We start from the raw sequence: 18,284 nt of genomic DNA, 5'->3' as shown, positions 1-18,284 counted from the left end.
CTGCTACGCATTGCCAGTCAGCTGGCCGCTTCACTTACAAAAATATCTCTTAAAAACTCCTGGTTAGAAACGATGGGTCACAAATATAAAGGGCCATTTTTTTCTATCTGCATGGAAAACTTTTTCACTTTTGCAACAAAGTCTCCATCTTGTTTTAGTTCTTTATCTATTTCTTCCTAACGCTGCAGGATAAAAGTCAAATTTTCTGAACATTAAGGCTGAAGTATTACGTTAAGATCCCGTCTTAGCATTTGGCATGCTAAGCATATTAAATTATCACTGGTGCAGACGGAGCATCTGCATAGCGTAATAATGTCACTAGTGAATAGATAAGATGACGGTTATTTTTTTAATTTTTTATTATTATCATTTTTTGCAAGGTTAAAATGAACAATCCTTAATATTATTTTTACTTTTTGATTATTTTTGATAACTCAGCTATCTTTCAGGTAAACAAAACTTTTATTTTGTTTGATATATCGTCTGCAGCTCAAACAGGATACAAATTATCTACATTTTTTTTTTTAACTTAACTGCAAAGTGACCTGGTTGGTCGTTCATAGCTTAACCTGTCAAGATCTTCTGATACTAAGGATGATTTTTTTTTTTTGTCTCCTGGCCTTTAAGATGTTTTTACAGTATTTTTAATCAGAAACAATAGATCTGGAGAAAAGACAGAGGGAAAACTTGAGTATTTCTTTCCTTCTCCCTGTCTAAATGAACTGTGACTTGAAAGGCGAGGTACCTCACCGAACCGTGACGTATCTGTGCCGTTACACCCGTGGTTTTACACATAATCCGCTGTTAGATATCAGCTTCAGTGTAAACAGCTTAGTCTCCTTCAACTGTGTCAGAACAGTTTCAGGTTACAGCTGAGTCAAGCCAAACATCTGCTGCTGCTGCTGCTGCTTCACATTTAAAGGCTGAACTGCAGCAAAGCTCTCCAGCTTCACGTGTGACCCCTACTGGCTTTACTGACCGCCGGCTTCTTTCACTACGACTACAGTCTTCATATCTCACTGCTGCAGACCTAACGACATCGATGAAATCAGAAATGAAGTTCTTTAGATCACAACTCGAAGCAACGATGCCAATTGTTTGCAACGTTTTGTGTGTTTCTGCTGAACTTCCTGAGTTGATTTTCAGAGAAATCCATAAAAATAACTATCCAAGCTCCACTTCCTGGAAACTGGACACAGACAGTCGACATGTACATACATAGTAGGAACCGTGATGTTGCTAGCAACCAGCTGATGATTAAAGTGAAACATTTTCATGGATATTTGCTCTCTCCTTTCCTTATCTGTCCTCACACCCCTCTCTCTGGCTAGTAGCAGCCTTCCACTTCTCCTCTGTCTCTTTCTTTCCTCTCCCTCCTCCCCTGACACCGGTTGTTCTGCCAAGTGCTCAGTCGCTGCGCTAACACCACTGGCAGGGACTGAGCTCTAATCCATCACACAACCCCTGAAACTGCTGGATCTCCAAGCTCTGGCTCTCCCGAAAGCTTTTCCATGCAGGGAGGCTGAAGAGGCTGCAGAACGGACGGAGCGAAACCAGGCAGACAGACCTACAGAGGGACGGCAGGCAAACAATGTGGTGAGGAAAGTGTTTCGCCCTCGCAGACTTATTCTGTTTTTAAACGTTTTCCGATCATAAAAACGTGAAATTGGACAAAAAAAACAAAACAACCCAGAGTAGTTTTGAAACGACAATTTCCTTCGTTAAGAAGAAAACAAAACAATCCTGCTTTTCTTTGTAGAAATGATTTCAGCCACCCTGGAGGGCTTTTATGCAGGAACAGCCCCTTTAAGGTCATATCACAGCATCACAATTAGATTTTTGAAATTGTTATTATTATCTTACTTCACAATCCAAATGCTTCTGAGGTCAAAAGAACAAACTGATGATAGGAAACTCTCTGTCAGGATATCATGGTCATAGCTCCAAATAAAATCTAAAATAATTTCGGTCCTGAACCAGCAAAGCAGACCCAGGTCATCACACCACAGATAAACACGGTGGTGATGTTCAGCCGTCCATTTGTCGTTGGTTTTTTGAAACACTGTTAGTTTCATCGACGTTTTCCAAAAAAACTCAACAGGATATATCCTCAAAAGTCATTGTGATCACCCAGATATCTTTCAGAAAGCATAAGCGAGGCCTTCAGGGCTTTCAATGTTGTTCCGGGTTGCTTTTTGATCTCCTAAAAGAATCGTAGGCAAACTTTTTGAGTACTTTTGATAGGCTGGCCACTCCTGGAGAAGTTCACCACTGTGTCATATCTCTCTGTTTTGGTTCACTTTAGTCTCAAAGCCTCAGTTGTGACTCTGCCGTTGTTTTCCAGACACAGAAGTTAATGTCTCGGTGTCATTGTGACCCACTTCAAAGGTTTTTGTTTGAGAAATTTATGGTTCTGCAGGTCTGGCAGGAATTAGCCCCACTAGTGAACATAATCTCAAAAATGTGGTTTATTACAGTTAACTTTTGATTTAACAAGTGGGATAATTACTTCTCCCAATCAGGCCATGTTAGTGTGGATGGCTTTGTTTCCCCCTCAATAAATGATTGTCATTTGAAAAATGCATTTTGTACGTAACTCTGGTTATTTTTGAGATTACAATGTGCTTCAAACCTTTAAGTTTAACAAAAAGCAAAACAGCAAAAGAAATCTGTAAGGTGGCAAATCTGATTTTTTTTTTTTGTGTGTGTTTGTTTTGGTTTTTTGTCCTGACACCAAGACATTTGCGGTGTGCGTCTGGTTAACGGGTCGGGATCCCATCCCTTCATTTCGCTGTGGGCAATGTCGGAGCGGGACCGTGAAGAGTCCACCTCACGCAATAAGTCAATAAAACATCCCATCATCTCACGGACACTGCACAAAAATCCTCCTTCCAGGGGAGTGCAGGAACATTTTCTCCCCAACCCCCTGCAAATTGTTCCTTTTCCAACCATTTAAACTTTTTAACATTCCGGTTCACATCCCCTCATTTCAGACCTGATGATAGTGCTGCGGTGAGTAAAGTTATAGCACAGATAAATCCTTTTTTCCATTTATATTAAGTGGTGTAAACGATGTGTGGAGTAATGTGCAGGAGAAGGTGGAACGTTCTGCAAAGCCTTTAGCGTGACCCCACTTTATGAGGGTGCACATATACCTGCTCTTACCAGCATTAAAGTCGTAAGTGGCATTTTGAGAGAAGAAAAGAAAGGAATATATGGTTGTTGGGATAGTTTCCATGCAATACTATGAAGACCCAATAAAGTTATCAAGATATTTTACTGACTGACCAACGCAAAGTGGAGTATCACTGCAAAAACACAACATTTTATAAAGTATGTTGACTCAGTTTTTAGTTTACTACACTTAAAATGCTGCAAAACTAAGTTATATCATGGTTTATCCTCTTTTATAAAGATGTGTTGTTTTGACTGGTCTTTCCTTGTTTTCCTGCAGTGATGTAAACCAACACTCTCCTCCTTGTCAGCAAAGTAGAGAGCTGATTGATTTAGCCGCTGCGCCATCGCCCTGGCACTGGAACAGGGAGTGACTGAAGGAAGCCCGAACAGGAAACAATCCTGCAGCAGATCTCAAATGTCTATCCCTTCTTTATGTTAATATCTCATCTTTCCACCTCTTAAAATATTTTATTTTCATTTCTACAAATGCCTCTGGTGTGTCATCTGACCACAATTTCCGCTCTGCCTCCCTCCTTACTTGTGTTGTATCCTCGTCATCTTTCTGCTTCACCTCATGGAACCTCTTCTAATTTTTATTTTTTTTTTTTGGCAGGAACAGCAGTTTTATTATTGAATGTGACCTCTGCCAGGATGGGTCAGATACTGCAGTGGGGCCCATCTTCGCTTAGACTTTAATGTAGGAATAAGTAGAAAAATAGGGACACAGCTGAGGAAGGTAGATAGGGCGACATCAGATAGCCCATCAATCTAGGTGTGAGGGTTAAGCCGGGCGGCTGGAGGCTTAAAGCCTAATATCTCTCTGTCTGAGATTTTGAGACTCGAATCCTGGTTGCTGCATCCCTGCTCAGTTAATCAGTTTAACTGACTTTCTGCTGAAGGACGGGAGACCAGACGTGGCACTCCGGAGCGACACTGTGCCACGTTTGGTCTCTGCTGCCATCTCAGAGGAGCCTCAATCGATCCTGACAACTCAGTGTGTCACCCGGTCAAGCTGGCAGAGGGAGGGACTAAAACAAGAAGCTGAAGCATCCTCGTCCTCTCTCCCGCTGCTCCTGGTTCAGCCAGTGTAAAAGTTGCAGACGATGTTACACCATTTTTCTGATCATTCAGTTTTACTTTTTGGGACTCTCTGCTTTAGCCTGCTTGGAATTTATTTGTCTTCACCAGGGCCGGATTTACATGATGTGGGACCCTGGGCTGGAGCCAATGTTGGTGCCCTGTCCACTATGGACAAATTATTTTATGAATGCAAATTACAGTAATAGGTTGTCTTATGCATCAGCAGGTATGATTTGAAGTACAATAGGAATAATGTGTCCCCTCCCCAATAACCTCATGTTGTTTCCAAATATTGCTGAGCTTCATAAACAATATCCCAAGCTATTTATGCAACTCATTTCATGTGGACCACTGAATTTGTGTAAAACATTTAATTATTAAACAGTTAAATAAACAAATAAATCCAAACCCGTTTCCCCAAAACAAAAATTGCAGCCCTTTCTAAAGTCACATAAATTTCCCATTGCTTCTGCTAAATTTGTGGTTGTAACATGACAAAATGTAAACAAGTTCAAAGGGTGTGAATACCTTTGAAAACCTCTGTAACGTCATTATTTTGAAATGCCATGCAGACAGCAAAATATGCAGAGGGCTACTATGGATATCTGGGGGCTTGTCCGGGATTTTTCTTAAGTTAAGCAATAATTATAATCTTCCAGATCCATAAAATAACAGGACTCGTGTTTAGTTTTAATAATTAGACAGGAGAAGCCTGGAACAAAAATAGATCCGTGATGGGAAATGTCTCCATTACTACGCTGACTTTCTGACCTCGACCTGCTGACCTCCTCTCTGACTAAAAACGTCCCTGCAGAACTGAACGTCCTCGAAAAACGCCGTTTGAGTTCTTATTTAGTGGACGAATACAGCACAGTTCAATCTTTAAAGAGATGAGCGCTAACCAATAAAAAGCGAAGTGAGAGGAAACATGTTTTGTAAAACAAACGCAGACTGAGCGATCCTGTGAGACCGAGCCACACTTTCCCCAGACTCCTCTCTTCGCAATCTGAGTGCTTCTCATGCTTTACATTTGGTGCGTGGTCAGGGTGGGGAGCCTGAATCTGTGCTGAGCTGCAGGAGAAGGTGAAAAAGGCAGATTAAACCTCAGAATAGCTGCTCAGTGTTCCTCTAATAGAGCTCGTCTTCCTCTGAGACTAATAGCTCATTACCACAGAACTGCCCCTCAGGACCATCCCACCCTCCACTTTTTGCCACCAGCTCCTCACCCCTTTCTCTCAACCCCCACGTCTGCATCGACAACTGTTAATAACGTCAAAGTAAACATCATTCAGCCTTCTTTTTTTATGTTGCATTCACTCCCAGAGTGAAATCCACTGTTTTGTCCGACAGCTTTAACTTTCAGCCGACTCTCTTCCACCTCTGCTCCCCGTCGTCCCCTCGCAGGGCGGCTCTTGTCGACACTTTTCCTGATTTGGACGGCTTAGATGAGAATTCCCTACCTTAATCTCCTCTGTTTCCTTACTTAACCCTCCCAGGGGTTTCAGAGAGCTGCTCTGACCGGCACGCACCCGCTGACGCGCTCAGAAGTGTACGTCTAAATGTACCCTTAATGAGGCCTCGTGTCTTTTACTCTCCCGCTCTCGTCGCCTTTTCTTCGCCTCGCCCTCCTCTTAGTCAGGAGCCATAATTGTCATTCTGCTCCTCGACTTTGGTGTCAGATCGAATCATCAGCTAAATTTTAAAAAAAGATCTGCTGAGCTGCTGTCAGAACCCAGCCTGTCTGGATAATTATTTAAGTAGTCATGGTCGAAGCGCTACCAGCAATATGAATTCAGCTTTTTATTAATCGAATAAATGCCGAATATACACCTGTGTGGGAAAAGAAGAAAGGAGAGGCTGTGTTTGCAGTTTGCCTTCTAAATGAGAAATTCCTCACAGGTCTGCCGTTGAGATGGGATGATGTCGTCATGAATTAGCCGGCCTGCATGAGGGGGGGCATGCTTCATTAGGCTGGCCTGTGATCAGCTCCATCCCTTTAAGTATCGTCTCAAACGCCCTGGTGTTTTATAAAAGAAAAGTAAAAATCCACTTGTAAAAATCTAAAAATCAAACAGCATCGTGACGAGCAGCTCAGAAATAAAGTTGCAGAGAAGTTTAGTTTAGTTCGTTATTTGAAAATGGCCGCCCACCCTCTTCACAAATGAGAGAGCAAAGGCTGGAAAGGAAACCGGCTCCAAATCATTCGCGAACACTTGTCATAGCAAGAGTTAGAGGAGACCGAGATGAAACTTTCTGATTGAGATGCAAAACACGACGGTACAAAACCGTCACTGTGAAAAATGAAGATACTGGTCCACCTTAAAACATGGCGGTGGAAGTCAGACCAGCGGAGGCAGGGAAGCTGGTCCGAGTTGTGGAGCCAAATGCAGGACAAAACCTGCTGCTGGAGACTTTGGTGAGCTTCACCATCCAACACCAGAAAAAACAAAACAGAAATACCAGTTTAGTTGTATTTCTGAAGGAAAATGGTTTAGTTCAAACAAAGTATGTCTTAAAGTGTTAAAATGGCCCAGTCAAAGACCAAATTTAGAATATCCAAGAATCTGTGTGCAACATTGCTGGTCAGCTTGAGCAGCTATGCAAAAAAAATAAAAAATCAAAATAGGACAGAGCAAACATTTCAGTCTCTAGAAGTTCAGAAAGTTCTAGACTATCTGAACTTTGCTTGCCAAAGTTTTGACATAAACAGGCTGAACGCTTTTTTCTGATTTTAATTTGAAAGGTTTTTGAAAACCGTGTTTCTTACCTTACACTTTGCAATTATGCACCCCTGTGTGTTGGTCTTCTCTACTTCATAAAAAAGCTATAAAATTTATTGAAGTTTAGAGAAACAACATGAAAAAGACAAAAAAAAAAATCAAAAAAAAAAAAATCGAGGGCTGTGCTAAAGGTTTTGAATTGCTCTTTGTACTGTGACGGTTTTGACCTCAGAAATGAATTCATGCATTTCAATGAAAACACAAATAAACTCTCACATGCCCTTTCTCCCAGAAAGTGCCGGCTCAGCCCTTCGCCTGTCCCGTCTGTAGCTGCGGTTCTGCTGTGATGGATGGCCTGCTGAAACCCGTTCCTGCTGAAACGCTGCTGTCTGTCTCCCCTCAGGAGACGCCGGACAGAAAGAAGAAACGGTGTGGCAACTTTGAGTGACGCTAACTGACTTTGAGATGGACCAAACAGGCGTGTGAGGAGACCCGGTTTTGTGGGGGAAACCCAACAGAACACACAAGACGCAGATAGTTACACTTTAATCTGTTTTCAGGTGAACTTCATCACCAGAACACTCCTGAACTTTGGCTCTTTTCTTTGAAATACTCCATTGATCACCAGGACATTAAATGCTACATTTTTGTTTTTTACCATCATCTGTCTCGTACCCACTAATAAACCTACTCGAAACTTTACAAGATGATTCAGTGTGAATAAGCGTTTGCCTAATGTGCGGGTTTACGAAGCTGCAGAAGCAAGGTCAGCTATGTTAAGGCCTGCAGCTAAAAACAACCTTTTATAGATCAATGCAAAAAGCGAAGGAAGGGAGGCACAGGAAGCAGGCGATCGGAGCAGAAGAGGCGTCATTTAATTTTTTCCTGTCCTCCAAATAGCCTCTCTCTTTTCACCAAGATGCTTCGCTATTGATCTGACATAAGAGCTGTGAGCGAGCGAGTGAGGGGAGAGCAGATGAGTGCAGCCCTCCACAAGACTGATTCAGCCTGACTGAGCTCCGAAAGTGTGTGAGAGTAAATGAAGAACCGCTCTGAGGCTCGTTTGGAGGATTTTCGAAGTCGATCCTCACACGAATCCCGACAGCTCAGAACGAGACATGACATATGAAGAACACCTGAGCTTCACTCTAAAATGAAAGTTTGTTGTTTTTGGGGGTTTTTTGTACATAGTTTAGAACCAGTAAGTAACGCACATTGCTGGCTATTGGTTTAATTTTTCAAATCAGGGATCCTCAAGAGTAAATTTTATAACAGGTAAAAAGAGATCATTAAATCGCTCTTTACAAGGTAAAGCGAAAGCTTTTCCACCTGCTGTCACCAAGTGCCTGAGAAAAGTCCTTTGAAATCACGTAAGTTGCAAATTGATGGCATACAAATAAAACTCACATATAGCGCCCATCTGCATCAAATTTAATCCAGGTTAAAACTAATAAAACTAAAACTGAAATGAAGAAAACATCGTTAACTGAAGTAAAAATGGAGAAAAACTATAACTACCTGAAACTTTATCGTGTCTTATAAAAACTAGCGCATATTGAAACAATAAGTATAATATTAGTCATTTTTGTGTTCATGAATCTATTTATCAGCTTTTTGAACTGATGTGAAATCAATATTTTTCCCCACTCAGCTGTCAACAATAACAATGCCTCAACAATGACTGAATGCAAGTTTTGAAAATGCGATCTTCTCTTGAGCTCCCGCTCCATTCGATATATAAATAATCACAATACGACACTTTGACCTTTTTGAATTCTGCACTTAAAGATGAACCAACGTGTGAAAAAACTTTAACTAAACTAAAACCAAACAATATCCAGCTAATGACGACCAGTAGAAACGGGCAAACACAACCTGAAACCCGCTGAATCAGAGCAACAGGAAGTGACGACGAAATCAAACTGAAGTTTGTTGAGAAGATCCAATAAAGTGATTAAAACGCTCACGCTGTCGCCTTCCCTTCCCTGCAAGGCCTGCCAGATGAACGGGAGCGATGCACATTTGTTTTCTTTGTGTTGTGTCAGATCAGAGCGCTCAAGAGAAGGCCTCTCCAGCTGCGCTCAGCGCCGGCAAACTCTATTTATAAAGAGAGAGCGAGGCGCGGGAGGAGAGCATTATGTAGTGTCAGTATTTTAGACAGCAGCAAACTACAGATATGTTGCTCTAGTAAGAGAGTGGTGAGAGGAGATGTCTGTGTGTCTGAACTCAGACACACACACACACACACACACACACACACACACACACACACACACACGCACACTCGGTGGCCTGGCCTATAATCGTTCCCATTTAAAATGCTAATTTGCTCTCTCCCGCAGGTGCCTGAGTGTGTTTTAGACTAAATTGCTCGTCATAGCGGGTCAATCTGAGCTTAATGAATTCATGTGTTCTCTCATTACACTTACCGATGCGGGATGTCGGACGGCAGGCAGGTGCTCTGAGCACTTGAGGGGTTTGAAAGCGAAGCCCGTGCCCTCTTCCTGCCTCCTCGGTGCGCTCAGATGAAGTTCCACATGTGCCCATGAATATTTCACTCAATTTCTTGGATTAGACCTGACCTGTGACCTTCTTCGTTACGGGATGAATTTACTTAGCTCTAAGCTACCAGTCACACAGGATCTCCGGTCCTGAGGTGAGCCTGACCGTGAATACGGTTTGGTCAACATCGTTTTATTGCAGCTACGCCTGCAAGCACTGCAAACACGCAAAATATTAGCAATTTTTTTTGTCTGGTTCGAGGTGAAACTCTTCCACTCTTCCTTTTTTCCCCGCAGGGTAAAATCCTCCCCTCAGCATGATGTTACCGCCACCGTGTTTCCCAATGGAGATTGTGTACTCAAGATGATACTGTGCTGTTGATAGTTTTCAGTCACACAAAGTGTTTCGCCTGCTGGCCAAAAAGGTTCAATTCGGCTCCATCTGACCAGAGTTTTGTTTGTCCACTCTGTGGCTGGTGGGTTTCTGGCGACTTTCATAGAATGCACAGCTAAGAATTGACTTGTTGATGTGTTGGTCTGTCTGATCAGTGAATTTCTGCTTCTCCTCAGAGTTTCCAGTGGTCTTTCTCCTGTCAGCTGAGACCTTCTATTTTCAGAATGAGAGTCTGAACTCAGGTGAACTCTATCAGCTAATTCAGGGATTTCCACCATGTTTTGTTTTGAGATATTAATATCATTTGGGCGGAATATAAATGCTTGCTTCACCTCTTTGCTTTGTTTAAAAAGAAAACTTGCAGAAGAAAATCAAAGATGAACGCTTCTTTGGCTTTCCAAAGTATGCACCTCCCTCCCAAAATCCAAATAAAATATTTTCAAGTTTGATCATGGGACAAAAAAAGGTCATGATGTAGTTCTGCAAGTCAGTGCACAACTACATCATAATCAAGCAGTTTACTTTGATGTTGCTAAAAACGCAGAAAGAAAAAAAAATCTGTCTCCTGATGCAAGCGCCATCATTTTAATATGGTAAACATACGCATACTCATGCACGTACTCATACACATTTATCACCTCATGCTTTGAGCTAAACTCTGTGCTTCATCATCGTTTTCCTGCTGCAGGCTGAAATCAATGTGGAGAACGCAAACCCAGAGAGTGCAGCCCTCTGCGGTCTCTCACTTTGGCAGAGGCCATTTTTTGCCTCCAGTTATGGAAGCAGGGGCACGACGAGGGTTGGTTGTAACATTTCCCGGCCAGTCGACATTGATCCTCTTGTGCTACAGAAATGGTGTTACAGCCCACCGACGTGAATCAAAGATAATGATCCGCCAAAAGAGAGGCTGTCTGAAGGGTTAAGGAAACGAAGGGCAATAAAAGTGAGAGAGGAAAAACGTCAAGCATATAAAAGTTGCATGGACGATGTGAACCTGGCCGCTGGCTCTTTGTGCTCCAGAGAGAACCAATAAGGAATCGATATTGTAAATGTGAATGATTTAGAGTTCACTAGCAGCTGTGATGCAATGCTCAATGCACGGCTATAAATTAGCTCTTAGAGAAGTGGAGCCATGGAAGGCTTTAATGTAGCACACACCCACACACACCCACACACACACACACGCACACACACCCACACACACCCACACACACGCACACACACCCACACACACGCACACGCACACACACACACGCACACACACACACACACACACACACACACATAAGCCATGTGATCATTGTAACCATGCAGAAAGAAGCAAGAGGCTTCTGGCTTGCCTGCGTTAGCTTTAGGCTCTTAATAAAAATTCAAAAATTACAAGAAGGCTCCAAAAAAGAAACTAATAATGTTTGAATCATGCCTGTATATTGGCATATTTCACTTCTTCTCTTTTTTGGTTAATTTTATATATGCCACCATCTTGTTGTTGAGGCTGTATTTTATTTACTCCCATGCAGGCCTTTCTTTGACTTAAACTATAAATCTGGAACAACAAACAGGTAAGATCAACTCCTCGTTTCAAAAATCACACACACACATCCTCAGTGTTTCCTCAGGAGCTGCATTTCCATTCTGCAGCTCAGGGATTTAAATATCTCACGTTCCCAGAGGAATTAAGTTCATCTAAAGGAGGGGATTATGGAGAGAGCCTTACACCTATGTGGTGTCGGGTGTCGGCCCGCAGATCGCAACAGGAAGTGACACCTCGTGAACAGGTGGCAAAACTATTCATATCCCTTCAAAAAAATGTTACATTAGGACTCAGTGTATTTTATTTAACAAATGCACAACGCCATGTCAAACATCTCGTATTTTCCTAAAGATAAAAGTCAATTATTTGAATTCCTTTCTTAGACAGAAAGATAGCTCATAGAGTGAGAATGTTTGGAAAGGGTTGTATTTTTTATTTACAGGAAAAAATAAGAATTGAAATATATCAGTTAACCTGAGAAAAGTTTATTTAAGAGTGTGTTCAGGTCCCTTTTATTAAATAACAGGGAGTGTTATGTTACCTGATTCACACTGAGTAACTGGCCAGCCTTTCACGAGGATAAGAGTCTTTTGGAAAAGCTCTTCCTGCCACATTAGTTTAACTTTAACTGGAGAGTTCAGTGTTTATTTGTGAGGCTCGGAAAACCAGAGGAGAAGCAGCTGAAAGGAAAAAAAAAAAAGGCCCGCTGGCGTTTTCTGATTTACTGATACCTTAATCCACCCGATGCTTTATTTATCACATGTGCTCGGTGTTTGTGGGCGTCGAAGGAACAAAAGCACTTCTGGTTTTAAACTCCATCGAGGCTGGTTGGTAATGAGCTGTCTCTCCAGGCGCTCCCATCCCTGTTCACTCTGAAACCGCCACTGTCTGGCTGCAGGGGGACATCCGAGACTGCTTAGTCAGCGCCGATGGATGTGGTGCAGGAAGAGAAGAAGAAATACAATAAAAAATACAATAAAAAATTGAATAGCTGTCTGAATATTCAGCCACACTCTCTCTGTGTTCCTCCGCTCAGCTCCTAATTCCTCTGCTGCTGCTTTGCTGCTGGCCTTGCTCCTCTCCTCTCGTTAGCCGATGTCTGTGGGCGGACGGCGCCGCTTCACTGACCCTTGACCCCGCGGAACACCACTCATCCCGTCTTTCTCCGCGTTTCCATCCGACTCGCAGCACCAGATCGCTCTGCTGCAGCGTGCGAGCGTTCAGCCAGGGGGCAGGCGTGACGTTTTTTTTTCTTTAGGTTTCAGAGAAGCAGCAGCAGTGCGCCGCTTCACGTCAGTCTTACGGGACTTGCTACAGAGCTGCTCTAAAACGCCTCAGGCTCTTCAGTCAGAGGGGAAATGGCAGGTTCTGGAGGCGAGTATTGACATGCCCTCATCTTCTTTACTTAACGTCTCACAAGCTTAGTTTTGACTGAAAAGCTTTAGAAGAGCTGCATCGTTAGACAAGCTGCTGAGAGCAATATGGTCACTCTGGAGGAGATGCAGAGATTCTCAGCCCAGGTGAGTCTGCGGACAGAACAAGTATTAGTTTTTATTTAGACCTGTCCGTTCTAATAAACAACCAATTGAGAACATCTGGCAACAGTTACTAATTGCTCAGAAGAGAAGTTCTCCATTTGCTTTGCTGGATAACTTGAATTATTTCCAAAGGAAAGTTGGGCAAAATCTACAAAAATGGCAAAGAAATTCCTCAAAGTGGTTCAGATCATATTGTTTATGTTGTGTAAATTCACAACAAATGCACTTTACAAAAAAGGTCCGATTTATACACCGAAATGTGTCACCGGTTCAATCCAAACAGAATCAAAGACATTTCTAAACATCCCAATTCGTCACAAGTAATCATGTTGATTACTTAGATATCAAACTTCTATCCTCCTGGAAAAAAAAGTTTAATATCCAAGTAAACCCAGCAGATTGCATCGAGCCGCCAACTTACAGCAGTCGCTCCTCCTAACAGTTGGCTGGTCGATTAATTCATTGACGTCGTGCTAAAAGTGAATTTGATCAACAGTAGAGAACAAAAATCCCTTTTAGCAGGAAGAAACCTTCAGCAGAACCAGAACCTGGTTGGGTGGAGCCTTCTGCCTCCACCAACTGGGGGTTTGTGAAGTCGGACCATCCACACACACATAAAAACACAACAACAACAAAACAACGGTCCTGCAGGACTTTCCATGTCAAAGTGAAAGCAAAAAGTTAACGGCAGCAGTCGCTCCTTTAGTGACCTCGTCAAGATGTACACGTAAACTCTGGCCCAGTTGTAAAATTCATAAACTGATGACGCAGAGCCCGGAAGACAAACAAAACCACGGCTTCAGATTTCTGACAGGAACATGTACATTGAAAACGATCTACGTTTTAGTTCCACTTCACAATTGCACGCTGGTCTATTGTAACGTTGTGTTTACGTGTGTTAAAATGTGTAGTTCCCATCTCCCTAAATCAGTATGTTTTGCTTTGCACATGAAACCTGCTGCTGATGTTCACATTGTGAAAGCAGCGGCGAGGTGATGTGAAACAATGGTCTCAGTCCTCTCTGTAAAATGAACAGCAAATCAGAGGAGCTGCTCACAAACAAACAAACTGAAGAGAGATAAAAGATGAGAATGGGCAGGGGGGAAACTCCAGGACATCTGACCATCCCTTTGTTTCTCTCCCTTTGTGTTAAACTGCAGTCTGAATGAAGTGCGTTCAGTTTAGAGGTCCGACAGCCAGAACCCTCCAATTAAACCTTTATTTGCTCCCAATAAAACTGCAAATAAAAAGCCAGATGGGACGCATTGTCACTGTTTACATCCTCGGAAGGCGACGTAGGGTTGAGAGAGGCAGGATGAGGAGTGAGGAGAAAAAGGGGGGGAAGGGGAGTGAGATGGGGCAAGAAAGGAGGGGAGATGGGAGTATCTGTGGGAACATAATTAAGTCCAGGGTCTGGCTTTCTGCAGGCCTGCGGCACACTGCTCTAAAATGCTGATTCAGTACACAGATAGACCTAGCAGTACAGGAGGCAGAAGGGGTGGGGGCTGGAGGCAGCTGTACAGAAGAGATGCAATGAGGCGCTAAGGAAAGGAGGGAGGCGTTGCAAAGAAAGACCTGCAAAGCTTTAACACGACCAAAGTCAAGCTTCTAAGTTGTCCGTTAAAGAGGACGCAGTTATGGATCTGCAGTGTTAAACTTTAACGTTTTCTGCAGCCAAATTTTAAGTTCATCAAACATTGAACATTTTTTCCAGCTGCTTCAGAGACAGCAGCACAAACTCCCGGTCTGCGCTCACAGAGGAGGACACTGACACTCAGAGGCTCAAGCGTGAAAGTGTCTGTTGCTGCAGGACGCCCTCCCTCCCTCCCATCACAGCGCAGCTCCTCAGCTCTCTTTAAGAACCAGACTGGAGCGAACAGAGCAGTGAGGACCGTTTGGTTTGAGTCTCGGGTGCAGAGCAGAGGGGTTAGTCACAGTTTAAAGTCGTCGGTCTGTCGCCGGCCTGGAGGAGCAGAGCGAGTCCACATCTATAATTCATCAGCCTGGCTGCCGGTTGGACCTGAGACCTTACACAGTGGGGGCTTCTTACTTTTTTAACACTTCTTTCTGATTAAACAGCAGTTTTTCTTGTCATGACAGTTTGGACAAATTGTGCTTGTAAGAAATTTCGATGCAGATTTTTGTTTTGTCAAAAATATTGATTCTTGTATTGTTTAGTGTTGTGAAATCTGGGCAAATATAAGTCAAGAAGTGTTCATTTATGCTCAATATTGTTTAACTGACCCAAGTAAAGCACATTAAAACATATTTTTCTCATCAGTTTTTTCGTCTCTGGTTGAACTGACGTGAAGAGGGAAAAAAGCTTCGTTGTTTCATCTAAACTTGGTGTAATATGAGATAAAATAAAAACAACAGTAATGACATCAATGTGCCTTCCTCTTCAATTGATTACCAAACGTAAGTAGAAAAATCTACATTGGGAAGTTATGCTTCAGTAATCCAGGATCATAGTGAAAAAAAATAAATCAACATCCGAGGAACAAACCACACATTTCACGCTGTCATTATTTACTGAATAAAAAGGTTTTTTTAATAGTTTCTATCCATGGAAGTAAAGAGATTTTATTTTCTGCACAGCTTGCTCAAAGTCTAGTCACAGCATTTCAATTCGGTTGAGTTGTGGACTTTGACTGGGACATTGCAGCACATAAATTTGCAACTGTGTGTCCAGTTAATAACCCATCTTCTGCAACTGCAGGAAAAAAAGCTGTTATTCACTGAACCATTGACAAGTTATCTATAAGTTAAACTTTCAGTTATCAATACAATAATCAAACTGCAGAGGTTTTCGATTGGATGCACAAACCAGATGCATTCATCAATCGGCCTCTGGTAAATTCAGCACAGTGCGTCGACCAGATACAACGTCTTCTAATACCTGAGCACATTTAATTCATAAACATCCATGATACAATGATTCCCACAAAGATGTCCTCCTCCAGCTTCAAATGACTTTTAACGGAAACGGAGGAGTTTAAAATAAAAAAAACAACAACAAAAAATAAACATGCAACAGCAGCTTCAAACTCAGCTGGGGTTGAATGAAACCAAATGAAAGCAGCAGAGGGTTCAGGACTCAGGAGGGCGAGGCGTCAGCCGTGTCCGTTGGCCTGGTTCTGCTCACATGGGCTGAGATCAGGTTGGGCCTCTTCTTTTGGCAAAAGACCCCAACTCCTGAGAAGGGCGAGGCGCTGAGCCGGGGGAGTGGAGAAGTACTCCTTCTGTCTCTCTGAGTAGGTCTGTCCCACAGGGACTATGTCTCGGTATGTCCAGTCCTAGTGGTAAGGAGAAATTGTAAAATGTGATCGTTAAAAAAAAAAAGGCTTAGAATAATCTAACGTTTATTTTACCGTTATGTACCAAGCTCACCATAATTGGTCAGGGATTATGACATTGAAACTGATCAATTTCTAATGTCTGGTTCATGTTTTAGGTGCCCACGTTTAGGTGGACACCGGAGAAATTCCAGAGTTTCAGCGAAGGCAAAACTGTCACATGACTGCTCTTTTATCTAAAGGTTATCTGTCTGCAGTTGTTTGGATTATGTCAGATTCATTTTTTTGGTGCGTGTCTTTAAAATGGCTTGTGCACCTGCCAGTGGAAGTTAAAGGCCTCCAGCAGCTTGATTCTGTCTTCTCTGGAAGCAACGCAGTCCGGAGGATCGGGCTGCACCAGCTCAGAGCCCACCGTCACATCCTCAAACACCAGCAGGGCCCGGATGGCAAACCAGCCGCCGAAGCTCGGATGGATGCAAACTCCAAACATCTTCTGCCAAGCAAACAGACGAAACCGATGAACTTTGAGGTGGAGAAACAGCGACAACAAACCTTTATTTGTTTTGACAAACAAATCGATGGTATTACTCTTGCGGCCCAGGGCTGGTCTGTGACGTCAGACTGCTGGTAGTAGAACGCCGCTCCAGACACGTGCGCAGCAGTCTGAGCCAAGAACTTTGGCTTCCTGCTTGGCAGCAGCTCGTAGTCGTACCTCACATCCACCTTCAGTTCTGGAAAACTCTGAGGGAGAGAAGGAGACGATATTTAGAGGTCCTAAATAAGTCAGAGATGACAAGAGCGAACCGATATAAATGTGCGGAACGCCAACATCTCCATCAAGCAGTAGATGACCTGTCTGTGTCAGTGCCTGTAGGTCTTTAAGACAAAAGTTTGGAAGGATGCAAGGAGTCCTTACAACATCATTTACACAACAGTTTGGTACATATTCTGCTTTATTGCTACGTCTCCTTCTCTGATTCTTGAGTCATATAAGAGACTCAACATGGGGATTTGATCAAGCCAAGTTAATTCGCACAACTCAGTTCAGTAATAAAACAGTTCCAAGTACTGTGCACTATAAAACATAATATAGAAATCAATTATGAAATAAGCAATAATGAAAATTATTATTTTGATTATAATAATCATATACCCACAGGCCCTTCTATAGCTCACCTCAGTTGCTGCTTTGATGGGTCCGTTAATAAAGAGCAAAATGTATTCCCATCACTAAAACCTGTTCCAGTTTTGTCATATTATGACCAGAAAGTTTACTGTATTTTACTGGAATTTTAGGGAATAAACAAAAAAAATAGCATATATTTTTAAAGCAAAAACAAATGACACAAGATTTTCATGTTTTTTCAAATAAGGTAAAAAGTGTGGTGTGCATTTGTCGTCGGCCCGTTGCTCTGATCCTTCACTTCTACTCTCACCTGTGAGACTGCGGTGGAGACACAGTGCCGGACACACTGGTCCACCGGGTCGGATGGCTTGTGGATGCTGCTGCGCTCCAAGAAGGGCAGGAAGGCTTGTTCAAACATAGCAGGAGTGCTGAGCACCACCACGGCCAAGGCATCATCTGGGTAAGGCAGGTGAAAGGAAGGAGGCAACACTGAGTTATACCAGCCTACCTACAAACATGGAGGAATGAAAACTCCGATAAGAGCAAGCAAGGCAGGAAAATATGGACAAGCTAATGTACAGCAAATTTGAAGCAAATTAGCTGTACATGTAGCAAAATATAAATAAGAATTAAGTAAAGCTAAACACTGATTCAAATTGGAAGCTGATTCAACTAGCCAGGACGCTACCGTACCTTTAGGGGGTGCACTTCAAACCCTAGTTTAGTTAAACAGCTGCTTAGTGGTCCTATTACACCCTCCACACTGGCAGAGGAAGCCGCCATTGTTGCGTTGGTAACGCGCGGCATGGAATTGTGGGATATGGAGTTCCTTTGCGAGGCACATCGAGGACTTTACGCCATGTTTCCGGTTGTTTCTGCTATTTGTGTGAAATACAAACGTATTTTATAATACAAAAA

The 18,284-nt window shown here is 42.7% G+C and overlaps 1 protein-coding gene across 1 annotated transcript; it reads right to left on the bottom strand.

The window, feature by feature from the left end:
- Window positions 1–15,469: 15,469 nt before the first annotated feature.
- mmachc (metabolism of cobalamin associated C) lies at window positions 15,470–18,173 on the bottom strand. The gene is made up of 5 exons (XM_055056185.1): window positions 18,060–18,173; window positions 17,677–17,874; window positions 16,829–16,981; window positions 16,557–16,733; window positions 15,470–16,240 (listed from the first exon to the last, which is right to left on the bottom strand). The coding sequence occupies exons 1-5, from the start codon at window positions 18,171–18,173 to the stop codon at window positions 16,058–16,060; spliced, it is 825 nt and encodes a 274-aa protein (XP_054912160.1). The 3' UTR covers window positions 15,470–16,057.
- Window positions 18,174–18,284: the final 111 nt, after the last annotated feature.

The sequence above is a fragment of the Poeciliopsis prolifica genome, unplaced genomic scaffold (genome assembly GCF_027474105.1).
Source record: "Poeciliopsis prolifica strain line A6 unplaced genomic scaffold, Auburn_PproV2 SCAFFOLD002, whole genome shotgun sequence".
Lineage (NCBI taxonomy): Eukaryota > Metazoa > Chordata > Actinopteri > Cyprinodontiformes > Poeciliidae > Poeciliopsis > Poeciliopsis prolifica.
Note: the sequence above shows the minus strand (reverse complement) of the source record. Positions and strands in the feature narration are given on the sequence as shown.

What these genes read in the sequence shown, in the direction of transcription:
- mmachc (XM_055056185.1), bottom strand. Translation starts at nt 18,173, where the DNA reads ATGCCGCGCGTTACCAACGCAACAATGGCGGCTTCCTCTGCCAGTGTG. An exon ending in TCTCCACCGCAGTCTCACAG is followed by an intron (nt 16,982 to 17,676) that starts GTGAGAGTAGAA and finishes TCTCTCCCTCAG; the next exon opens with AGTTTTCCAGAACTGAAGGT. An exon ending in CCTTTAACTTCCACTGGCAG is followed by an intron (nt 16,241 to 16,556) that starts GTGCACAAGCCA and finishes CCTTACCACTAG; the next exon opens with GACTGGACATACCGAGACAT.